The 12,625-nt window shown below is 37.1% G+C and overlaps 1 protein-coding gene across 3 annotated transcripts in view; it reads left to right on the top strand.

The window, feature by feature from the left end:
- Nucleotides 1–12,625, top strand: part of map3k1 (mitogen-activated protein kinase kinase kinase 1) — a 75,132-nt gene that overhangs the window by 57,964 nt on the left and 4,543 nt on the right. For all 3 annotated transcript variants that reach the window (XM_062972398.1, XM_062972399.1, XM_062972400.1), the window contains exons 13-19: nucleotides 1,852–2,041; nucleotides 2,226–3,486; nucleotides 5,463–5,615; nucleotides 7,174–7,336; nucleotides 8,775–8,906; nucleotides 10,139–10,281; nucleotides 12,179–12,310. In XM_062972398.1, the coding sequence (XP_062828468.1) occupies nucleotides 1,852–2,041; nucleotides 2,226–3,486; nucleotides 5,463–5,615; nucleotides 7,174–7,336; nucleotides 8,775–8,906; nucleotides 10,139–10,281; nucleotides 12,179–12,310 (2,174 nt within the window). The remainder of the gene's footprint in view (nucleotides 1–1,851; nucleotides 2,042–2,225; nucleotides 3,487–5,462; nucleotides 5,616–7,173; nucleotides 7,337–8,774; nucleotides 8,907–10,138; nucleotides 10,282–12,178; nucleotides 12,311–12,625) is intronic.

The following is a 12,625-nucleotide window of genomic DNA, read 5'->3' as shown; positions in this document are numbered from 1 at the left end:
TGCATTTTCTATTTAAATCTCCACTACAATGTATTAAGTGCCTAATATACATTTGGTCATACATTAAAAATGACAACAAGTTCCAGCTCACAAAATTACAGTTCGATATAAACATAAGCTATAACGGGAAGAGAGGAAGTATATTTATTACTGAGCTAACATAATGGGTACAGGAGATAAGAGAAGAAGAAGCAAAACTAAATATTGAGATGAGATGTTTCTAAAATTAGAAATTCAAGGATGCAACTGAATATTCAGAATTGTATATCTAAAACTCCCTATCATTTCACTAATGGAATGGCTTCTAGCAGGAGAATCAGAAGGGATTAGAAGTGTATGTCTAGCCCTAAAACCAGACTCCAGACAGCACAGGGGGCTAGAAGGAAATTTCAGCCATGGAATGTAAGTAGAAGTGCTGATACCACCAACAAATACAGTTAGAAGTAAATGGGCTTCATATAGAATGAACATTAGAGCATAGGCGGAAGAGAGGAAATACATAGTAGGGCCAGAAAAATTATCTAAAACATTTTGGTTAATCACAGGAGAATCAAATACTTGTTGCCATGATAATGACATAGGCTGAAATAGATTATATAAGAGAAGAGTTCAGAGTGCAAGTAAAAAAAATGTAGTGGAAGACTGAAAGTTAGTGAGACATTAAAACAATTACTTAAAATAGCTGTGGTCTTTAGGGGGAAAGCAGACAATAAACAAATGTTAGAATTCTGATCCATGTAACTATACTTGAACAAGATGATTCTGAAAAGATTTAGAACATAGAATACTTGCCTGCATTTAAGAAGCTATGATAACATTTGACTTTTAGAAATATGTATTTATGTTTATGAGTGAAATAAAAATGTAAAAGTGATTCACATTTTGAAGCCATAGATGAGATCTCCCCTTTTTTTCTAGAATAAAATGCAGGAATTTTTAGAAAAATGGGAAAAATGCAATTTCAGCAACCCAATTCTTTATGGGTTGAGTAACTTCCTTACTTTAGGAACATACAAATGCATTATATGTACTTTGATTTGGCCTGAATTTATCATGCTGATACGTTAAAAATAAAGTTAATTTTTTAAAACCGTACATTTAATTTATTTTTAAATGTTTTATTTTTGTTGCAAATCAAGCTACAAGGTCCAGAACTGTGAGACACACATGAATTCTCTAAGAAACCTCTTAGGTTTTGCTAATTGATGAGGACCAGGGACGGGAGAAGCCAAAAACAAAACCCCAGATGAAGCAAAAGAAACCATCAACATTAGTAAAACACATACAATTAATTTGACTCCTCTAGTTCTCTGTAGTGCCAAACAGACATAAAACACTTATTTTACTCACTGAGAAAGAAAATCTAGACCAGTAACAGCAATTGTGGAAGATACTGTGTGAAATCTAAGATAACAGTCTCTATGGTATATATTTTTTAGAAACAGTATGAGGGAATTATTATTACTTATTTATTGTCCCTCTTTTTCTCTCCATAAGGAGGGCTACAAGAGCACCTGCTATTAATTATTTAATTCATCTTGGTAAAGGAAAATATTCCATAATCTATTTTTGTTCTTAGTTTTTTCCAGGGAAATTTTTTTTTAGCTATAAAGTGTTTACTTTTTGCTCTAAACAGATGGAATGAAAGTGTAGTAAATTCTTTGTGGGAGTTCAATTCATAACACTTTTCGGAATTTTCAAAGGATCTTCTGGCACAGATTCACTTCAGTGGCAGGTGGAAGTAGTTAGAAATAAGCACTGGTGAAATGCTATGAAGTTGGATGATTGAAAAACATCTAGAATCTGTTTTGGTTACATGTGTTTAATTCTGCTTTTAACCACTTTTTATAGGATCTATTGGCATTGGTGGCATTGATTTTGTCTTAAATTGCATCCTTGGAACACAACATGAATCAAACAACTGGCAAGCGCTGCTTGGACGTCTTTGTCTTATAGATAGACTGCTGTTGGAGTTTCCGGGTGAATTTTATCCGCACATTGTTAGTGGGGATGTTTTGCAGGCTGACTCTGTTGTAGACAGGTACTGCTTTACTTCAAAACATCTTGCTCCTTGTTTAATTTTTTTTATTACAATATCAATATTTGATTTGTTCAGAAAATGTGCTTGGATATATTTTAAGTGCATTGTTGATCTGATCTTTTATTTTGTTAGGACATACTTTCAAAGATAAAGCAACATAAACTTTTATTTTATTTATTTGTAGGTACAAAAAGCTGCTGTCACTGTTGAGCTTTGCTCTGCAGTCAATTGACAACTCTCATTCAATGGTTGGCAAGCTGTCCCGGCGGGTATTTTTAAGTGCTGCCAGAATGGTTGCAAGAGTGCCCCATGTGTTTGTAAAGCTGTTAGAAATGTTGAGTATTACAAGTTCAACACATCATACAAGGATGCGTCGACGGCTGATGGCAATAGCAGATGAAATGGAAATTGCAGAGGCCATCCAGTTAGGGATGGAAGAGATGCATTCCAGTGAATGCAGGCATGTATTTGTGCAGCCTCTGGTTCCTGATAACTCTCCAGAGTCAACAGAGAGCAATACTCCAAATAACACAATCCAGTTATCAGGGAGAAATGGAAAAGATGTGGTTGATAAAAAACTTGCCAGTCCTGAAGACATTTCTGACACAGTGGCTGGTATTTCCCTGGGACTTCCTGTTTCTTCAGGATCAACGGAGCAACCAAAGCCAGCTGTTCAGACAAAAGGCAGATCCCATGGTCAATGCTTGAACTCTTCCCTCTCACCTTGTCATTCCCAGTCGGTCTTCCCAATTTCACCTTCCCCTCCTACTTCTATACCTGCAGGAGCAGATATTGCTAAACACAGACCTCAGGGATTTGTTCCCTGCAAAATACCCTCTGCTTCTCCTCAAACGCAGCGGAAGCTTTCCCTCCAAATTCAAAGAAACTGTGCTGAACATAAAGAATCAGAAAAACTTTCCCCAGTTTTTACACAGCCCAGGCACCTGCCGTTCAGTCATATACACCGGCCAAAGCCATCTCGACCCAATCCTTGTGACATGAATAAACAGGGAGAAACCTCTAAAAATAGCATGACACTTAATTTAAATGATATAGCACATTGTGATGGTGGTGGTAGTGGTAATGCAGTAATACCAAGTGGAGAGACTGTTTTCACACCTGTGGAAGAAAAACATGATCAACTGGATATTAATCCTGAGCTTAATTCCAGTATGGAGGATTTACTTGAGGCATCTATGCCAACTAGTGATGGAACAGTCACCTTCAAGTCTGAAGTGGCGGTTCTGTCACCTGAACGTGCAGAAAATGACAACACATACAAAGATGATGTAAATCACAATCAGAAGTGCAAGGAAAAGATGGAAGCTGAGGAAGAGGAAGCGTTAGCTATTGCAATGGCAATGTCAGCATCTCAGGATGCCCTACCAATTGTTCCTCAACTACAGGTTGAGAATGGTCAAGATATCATCATTATTCAGCAGGATGTGAGTACATTGATTTTTGTGCTTTATTCAGTTACGTATGTTAGTCATTACACACATAGTTAAAATATGCATTTCTCATTTAGCTTCAGTAGTAATATTATTCAGACAGAGGAAATCCACTACCAATACAAGGGTCTTATGGAAATAACTGGAGAAAAGATGGATATTATGTTCAGAGAGTATTTGAAGCACTAGAGAAAATGTAGGAAGCTAAGAAGGACTTAAAACTCTGACTCAGCTTTTCTTACACACTGCATATAAGTATATGCATTTACTTTACAGTTAAAGTGATTGTGTGTACTTAAGTGAAACTAAGGATTATAAATTAATGCCATTTGCTTATGACTTTTGTGAAACTGAGAAATTTAATCAAAAGCTGAACTGAAAGATTAGAAATGAACTCACCAACTACAAACGCACATGGGGCCAGCAAAATTAGAAGGAAAACAAGAAACATTAAACTATTTTATGGGTCATTTTTCCTTCAAGCCATTTATGGTAGGATGAGGCAAAAATACATATGTTTGTCTGTGTTTGAGAATGCATCTATTTTTCTCTTCTCATTGGAAAGAAAAGTCATGTTTGTTGAAACCACATGGCAAAATTCAATATCACATCATTTTACTTTCATAGAAGAACTGGAAAACATAGGCATAGGAAATACCATGAGATAATTTGTTACCTGAATATGAATATAGAAGGGAGAGTTAAATAATAACCCCAGGCCTTGATTTATATAATTAATTACAATTGAAGAAATAATTTAAAAAATCAAAATGACCATGGGGAAAATGGATTTCTTGAGTTCAAACAACAAATGGTATGTTTGGAGGACTCAAGTCAGTGTGGGTGAAACTATTATATCTAGAGTTAAATTTCAGCTTTGTTAAGCACTTCAGCTTATATTCCTGTTCTCACTTTCCACCGCATGGAAATAAACTGCTTAAGTACATGAATGTAGTGTGTATGTGAATGTGTTTCAAGACACTTGCCAACTTATAGTAGCCCCATGAATTTCACAGGGTTTTCTTAGGCATGGATAATTTAGAGTTGGTTTTGCTAGTTGCTCTGTAGTATACCATATGGCACCAGGTATTCTTCATTGGTGTGCCTCATCCAAGCACTAGTTATAGCTGGCCCTGCATAGTTTCTAGGATTAGATGAAAGCTGGTGCTTTTGGGGTACTTTTTGATTAGTTGTCTGTGTGGATTATGTGATATGATTTGGTCACTAGATGGCACTGTACATAGTAGTAGATGGTATTGAATTTGGCAAAAGACAAGAAAGTTCTTGTATAAGCAGTGGTTCTCAACTTGGGGTCCCCAGATGTTTTTGGCCTTTAACTCCCAGAAATCCTAATAGCTGGTAAACTGGCTGGGATTTCTGGGAGTTGTAAGGTAAAAACATCTGGGGACCCCAGGTTGAAAATCACTGTTGTATAGTTTCCTGACAAGACTTTCTCCAAAGCCAACATCCACAAATTGATAAAGTGTGAAATTTATCACTAGAAGCTTCTAATGATGACTGGTAATACTACTTCTGCAAAACAGTCATATCGGTGTACATGGTTTCAATTCTAAACTGCACACTGACAGGCTAATTGCAGATTCATTGTTTGAATTTTTAAAGTATGTTTTTCTAGGATATTATAATTCATGGCAACTAATAATGATGGCTGTATATTCAATTCAGTGCCAGTGCTAGTGGACATATACCCAATTTGTGGATTTCCTATGCATATTTGGTTGAATACTGTGGGAACAAAATGCTTGCAATTTTTTCTGGAAATTTTCTTACATTTGCAAATTTTTTGAGGTATGGCTATTGTTAGACATAAAAATATATTATATTGCCTCTGAACACAGACACTGAAGAACAGTATAAAGAATGAAACAACTTTTACAGTTAAAGAGCTATATAAATACAAGATGATGGTGATGGTGAAGGTTGATGACCACTAATTGCTTGTTTTGCAGACACCAGAGACCCTGCCTGGGCATACCAAAGCAAAGCACCATTACAGGGAAGATGTAGAATGGCTTAAAGGTCAACAGATTGGCCTTGGTGCATTTTCTTCATGCTATCAAGCTCAGGATGTTGGAACTGGGACATTAATGGCAGTGAAACAGGTAAATGGTCTATTTTGGTGAACAATTTGAAAAACATTAACTGGAAAATATTACCATGGTTTGAAAGCATAGTGCAGAGATCTACATGTGACCTCAGTTAATGTTGATCTTAAATTTCTGGGATGGATGTCTTGAGAAAGGCAGAATCTTTCTTCTCCAAACACTCTTTGGTTTGCCTTCCGCAGAATTGTTGTGAAATACATGTTAAAAGTAATGGCTTTCTTAGTGAATATGGTTGTTCAGCCCAGTTTCTCCTTTGTCTTCAGAGAAGAGGATTCTAATGTGACTGCCTATTTTATGCACATAATGCATTTGTTGTGTATATCCATCCTTTAAAAAATGTTCACAACATGCATGTGTATTACCTAGCAAATTCTGTTCATCTCGTATGTAAAGGCACTGTTGACTGTAGAAGAAAGGTGTGAACAAAAGTGACTAGGGGGAGACTTACCATTCTTATGTGTTTCATTTTATTAGCCTGAATGTCCCCTAAACAGAGTTCTGCTGAGTTCTCCTATTGGCAAAAAGGGAAAGGGAATTGGATCCTCAGTTTCTTATTTTCCACCTGAGAGTCTGCATTATTTATTTATGTACTGCATAAATATCTCAGAGTAGTTAATAAATATGACACAATACAAATTAAAGCAATGTAAATTCATTAAAGTACAAATACCTGTTTTAAAAGCAATTAAACCATTTGTGTCATTAAAATAATTAAACATTAAAATATTAATATTAATTACAACTCCACATTCACCCCAAATTCCCACTCACACCATCCCCAGCAACCCACCCTTCATCAGTCCATAAATACCCAGTGGCAGGGAAATATTTTTATCTGCCTACAAAAGGCAAGGTGGATGGCTCATCCTGGTCTCTTCCAGAGTCTGGGAGTAGCCACTGAAAAGGCTCTCTCCCTTGTTTCCATCAAACACACTTGAGAGGGTGGTGGGACAGAGAGAAGGCCCTTCCCAGATGATCGTAGTGTTCTAACAGACTCTTAAAAAGAAACACAAATAACTTCAAATAACTTGGATCGAAGCCATATATGGCTTTATAGGTCAAAATCAGCACTTTGAATTGTGCCTGGATACTAGTTGGTAGCTGCTCGAGCTATTGCAATAGGAGGATTGTGCTCGCCCTTGCTGTCCTTAGAAGGTCCTTTCTAGAGGAAACTTTTAGGAGGAATAGAGGAATAAAAGTATGTAATATCCTCAACTGTGCTATAGAAAATGCTTCACAGGACTAGAAGCCTTCTGAAATGCTTCTCTCTTTTGGAGGCAGGTGCTGTATCCCGCCCATTTTTTCTTTGTTTGTTGTTATCTCCCTTTCTAGAAATAGGCTTAATGAAGAGGAAAATATATCCATGCCAGACTGGATCCAGGTGTAGACATACTTTTAGCAAACATATTGAAATTGGTGGCACTTCAGTCATAATGAACTCAACTCCTGTTGATTTCAATGCATGTGTCCTTAGTATGACCACCTATCTACATATACAAATTGCAATTTGAACAATGGTGATGCAAAGTCTGATCCAGTTTTGTGCATGAAACAGGTGACATATGTCAGGAATACATCATCTGAACAGGAAGAAGTGGTAGAAGCATTGAGGGAAGAGATAAGGATGATGAATCATTTGAACCATCCCAATATCATTCGAATGCTGGGAGCGACATGTGAAAAGAGCAACTACAATCTCTTTATAGAATGGATGGCAGGTACGTTTTCTCCAGACTCTCTCTTTGAGAGACTGTGTCTTCATACATCTTTTCACCAACCTTTTGAACCCCCTGCTCCTCTCTCTGTAGCTATGGACTATTCATGTGATAATTTAAAATGCTAAGTTAAAAAGATATGTCCTAACACTATTTGTAATGTAGGAGTAGAACAATAGAAAGTTCCTTCCTGTGTGTCTGAGAAACAATCCTTGCAGGTGACAGTGTCCTTAGGAGAGCCTCTTCTGCAGATCCTAGTAATTAAACAGATTCATAATGAGGCAGACATTGCCTTCATTAACCAGATCCAAGGCTGGAAAAGTTAAAACCAACATGTTGATTTGAGTTCCAAGAATAATTGGCAAGCACTACAGGTCATTCATAATTGGTCTAAGATGGTTTCCCAAAGCATCCTAGTTCCCATATTTTCATAACTTCTGAAAACTCTTAAAGGATGATAACAGAATATTTCTGTGAATCGGTTGCAATAACAGATAATTCAGTCATCTGCCTCTCCTCAAATTGATTTACCTAATAAGAATCCCTTGTTCTAACTGCAAGCATATAATATGTATTGATAGAATATGGAACATATCTTTTTGAGGAACTATTTAAAACAGAAGTCTGTACAGAATAAGACAGATTACCAAATAGGATCATCTGCAGTAAACACATCATACTAGCAATAAAAGCAACTTTTTTATTTATTTGCTATTTGGGGGTTTGCTTGAATGTGCTGTTCTTAGCCATTAAAGACTTTAATCACTGGGACTGGAATTGTTCAAAGATGACCTCTTCCCACATGACCCTGACTTCCTACCAATTTAGATCCGCTTTAGAGATGCTGGGATTGAACCTGGAATCTTCAGCATGCAAAGCATGTATTCTGGCACCAAATAGTTGTCCCTCTACTTGTGACTTTTAGTGTACCAGGCAAAATGTGTCGTGTTCCTTTAATAGCTTTTCATTAGACATTGTTCCTATGCTAATTGAAATTGGCAACACAAATGAGAAAATTATGTGAATGTTCTAAGATAGTAAGAGTTTTGTGTGTAAAAATGATCAGTAAAGAGACTAAAACAGCTCTTCTTTCTCTCTCAAATTGGCAATCAACATTACAGTGTGACCCCCATGTCCACAGAATCAGTGTCTACAGTTTCATTTATCTATGTTCATCAACTTATGTCCTTTCTATGCATTTTCTAGGCCCTCCAGTATAACATGATGGTATTCTTACGCTAGAGGTTTTTAAAATTTCAATATGGTGTACATGATAAATAAAACATATAAAAAGAAATACACTAAAAGTATATTCACATACTTTGAATTCATCTGTCTTCATTGTATATCGGATTTTGCAACGTTTCCCAGTAGCAATCATCAATTAGTTTCTCTTTATTAGGAGTGTTGATATTAGCTAAAGTATACTCTTGTCTTCCAGGGGGATCTGTTGCTCATTTGTTAAGTAAATATGGAGCCTTTAAAGAATCTGTGGTTGCAAACTACACAGAGCAGTTGCTTCGTGGCCTTGCTTACCTTCATGAGAATCAGATCATTCACAGAGACGTTAAAGGTAAGAACAGTGCTACTACAGACTCTGTACTATACAATGTTTGTCTTGTAATAAACCCTCTCATGAAAAAAAAGAATTTCAATTTACTCAGCTTCATTGAGCAAGCCTAATACCATCCTATCTTATGCAGCTACCTACATAGTCTAAAGCTGCATGTTTCACAAATCTTGGAATAAATTAAAAATGAAAATGGTTGAAAACAACATCAAAGTATGTATTTATTTCCCACATTTGTACCCCACCCACCTTTCTCACCCCAAAGAGAACTCAGGGCGGCCTTACAGAATGCACAATTAGATGCCAAACAATATACAATTCCAAAAATAAATAGTTGCAATTAAAATCCAAACAGTTAAAATTTTTAAATCATCAATTAAAATCATGCAAATTCAAATAATAGTTCAAGGCCTGTTCATTTGTCAGTCATATTAATTCATTCTCATTATTGCACTGCTTCAGTTACTGCCACAAAGTAACATTGTAGTGCATATGATATGAGAAATGCTTGTTTAAAAGGAGACAATATTTTTTGTTTTGTTTTACAAGACCAGAGGTCTTTTTCTGATTTTCTCCATTTTGGGGAGAAATGCATCTCCATGTTTAGAGTAGGGAAATGAAGCTGAGTCATCCCTGGTTAGTACTGGAATGCAAGGCAGCCAATGAATACCAGATGCTGTAGGCTATATTTCAGAGGAAGAAAGTGGTAAAACCACCTCTTATTCCTTGCCTAAGAAAATTCAACAGGTGACTTGAAGGCACATACACATTATACTATCTTTGTAAGGCTTGTGGATATCTTATTCTTGGATACAAGCCCACACAAAGTAGGCTGCACCATAGTTCCTGAGTCTTGCAACTTAAATCAGGGGAGAGGTTGCTTTTTTCCAAAGAGTTTTTTGTCCTTTGATTTTCTTCTTTTAAACTCTTCTTTTTTGAGCTGGGGTAGGACCAAACAAGAAAAAGTATTGATAGTGTAGTCTCTGGGCAGAAAGAAGACTTAATCCATTCTTGGACATTTCCTTCACACAACATTAAAATGAAAGTTAACAACAAATGGCCAGTGTTCCTTTTTCTTTGAAAGCTTAGTTTCTGTTTACCTGACTTAGTTTTTGTAATATATAATCTTGAATGGAAACCATTGATACCTTGAAGGAAAATATCAAAATGTTGACTATTCCAGTAATTCAAATATATCTTATATGTACATGTATGTTTTCTTATGATGTTGATAGGTGCCAACTTACTCATTGACAGTACAGGCCATAGACTAAGAATTGCTGATTTTGGAGCTGCAGCTAGGTTGGCATCGAAAGGAACGGGTGCTGGAGAGTTTCAAGGACAGTTGTTGGGGACCATTGCATTTATGGCACCTGAGGTATGAATTCATTGTGAAAGTACTTACAGCATCATTTATATCCTTGTCTTTTAATGACTTTCTCAGCTGCAGCACATAAAGTGGCATTCTGTCCAATGCAAACAAAAATGTGTGTATAGCCTTGCCTTACTGGCCTTTTCAAAAAGATTATTCACTTCTTTACGAGATTAATCAGGTGGCAAATGTGCATGTGAAAAGACCCCTGCTGGATCAGACTGAAGTCCAGTATCTTTTTTACAGCATCAAGTCAGCCAGTCTGAGAATTGCACCACCAAAAATAAACTAATCAGCTTTTTCTGTTATTCCTTAGTAATGGGTGTCATAGCTTACATAGCATTACAGCCATTGATAAGTTCATTCTCCACATATTTTTCTCAAGCTGCTTTACCAACTTTTTTTGATTGTTTGATGAAATGGCCGAAATTGAATGCTTTGTTCCCTCTGCTTCCAATAGTGCATTTAGTCTACTCCATCCCACCCTCAGTATAACTATACATGCCTCATATAGATATAACAGAGGCTTCTCCAAAGATTACAGTACTTCAACTGAAGGGTTAGCTTACCTGGCCAACTATTTGTTAGGGTATATTTATTTATTTATTATTCAGACTTGTATGCCGCCACTCCCCTAGGGCTCGGGGCGGCTTACATAAACAGGCTAAAATCTAAAACAATTTAAAAATGTCAGTAACAGAGATCAAAAGCCTGCCGAAACAGGTGTGTCTTACATGCCCTGCGAAAGGCTGATAAGCCCCGTAAGGCACGGACTTCAGGTGGCAGAGTGTTCCAGAATGATGGCGCCACTGCCATAAAGGCTCTGCGTCTAGTTGTTGTTATACGCAAGGTCTTAAAACTGGAAACTTCCAGTAGATCTTGGCCCTCAGAACGGAGGGATCTCTGGGGTTGGTAGGGGGATGAGGCGGTCCCTCAGGTACATCGGCCCCAGACCATGTAAGGCCTTAAAGGTAAGTACCATCACTTTGAAAGTGATCCGGTGCTCAATTGGTAACCAGTGCAGCTGCAGTAAGATTGGTGTTATGTGACTTCTCATCGGGATTCCTGCAAGAAGCCGAGCAGCTGCATTTTGTACCAATTTGAGCCTCTGGATCACCGACACAGGAAGGCCAATGTAGAGGGCGTTACAGTAGTCCAGTCTTGAGATGACTGTAGCCTAGATCACCGTAGCTAGGTCATCCCTAGACAGATAGGGGGGCAGCCGTCTAGCCTGCTGAAGATGAAAAAAGGCAGTTCTGCTAACGGGGCCAAATTGTAAGGAAAACAGTGAACTTTGTTGCTTCCCGACTCTCAGTTTAGGTAACGTTATTCTAGACATAGAAACATAGCAATACACTGTGACTTGTCTGTCCGGATTGCTTTTTATTCCTGCATAGTCTAGATGTATGTTAAATTAGCTAGCTAGCATTTGACTTCTAAAATACTGAAGCACAATAGGGCCTCCCTTCAAGGATTTTTAGAAGCATCTTCTTTGAAAAAGCAGCTTTTACAGTAATAATTATTTAATTTTCTGAAATGTGAACATAGGTTTAAGCTTGCATAGGGGAAACAGTATTGTCTAGTTTTAAGTGTTTCTGAAATGTTTACTTGAAAACCCACTCCATGTTTGATGAATGCAATTTAATGATTCTGTTCATAGGCATCATCTTATATGTGGTTTATTTTTGTTGTGTGTATATGTAAAGATGTGCTCACCTGTAATAATGTCATTTTCATGCAGAATTTTGATGAACAGATCCTGGCATGATTTGACATTTTGAATACATTTCATAAATAAAATATTTGTTAAACCATATTAATAGAAAATGCATCATAAAATTCATGCTGTGCTGGTGATCAAAGATTAAAAGAAGTTAAACTTATTTGATATTTTCTTCTTCAGGTGTTGAGAGGCCAGCAGTATGGCAGGAGCTGTGATGTGTGGAGCGTTGGTTGTGCGATTATAGAAATGGCTTGTGCTAAACCCCCCTGGAACGCTGAGAAACATTCCAATCATCTTGCTTTGATATTTAAGGTAAGATTAAATATCAGTGAACATCTCCAGACCTATGACTGGAACACTCCAGTAGGAGCTTCCACAACACAAGTACCATTAAAATAAATGAAAATTGCACAAAAGAAATTATGTAAGATGGAAGGAGAGGAATCCACAATAAATAACTAGGCCATGCCCTATGGAAAAGCGGTAGATTAACATGCCCACAAGCTATAGCACTTGAACAGCATTGCACCCTGTGTTTTTAAAAAAAGCTAGACTTTAGGTTTTCTTGTATTCTGTCCTGTCCTATATCTGATAATCTTGAGGACACAGTACAGTCTTTACAAAAAC

The sequence above is a fragment of the Anolis carolinensis genome, chromosome 2 (genome assembly GCF_035594765.1).
Source record: "Anolis carolinensis isolate JA03-04 chromosome 2, rAnoCar3.1.pri, whole genome shotgun sequence".
In the NCBI taxonomy this organism is placed as follows: domain Eukaryota; kingdom Metazoa; phylum Chordata; class Lepidosauria; order Squamata; family Dactyloidae; genus Anolis; species Anolis carolinensis.
The sequence above is the reverse complement of the archived record's forward strand: the minus strand, read 5'-3'. Positions and strand labels throughout refer to the sequence as shown.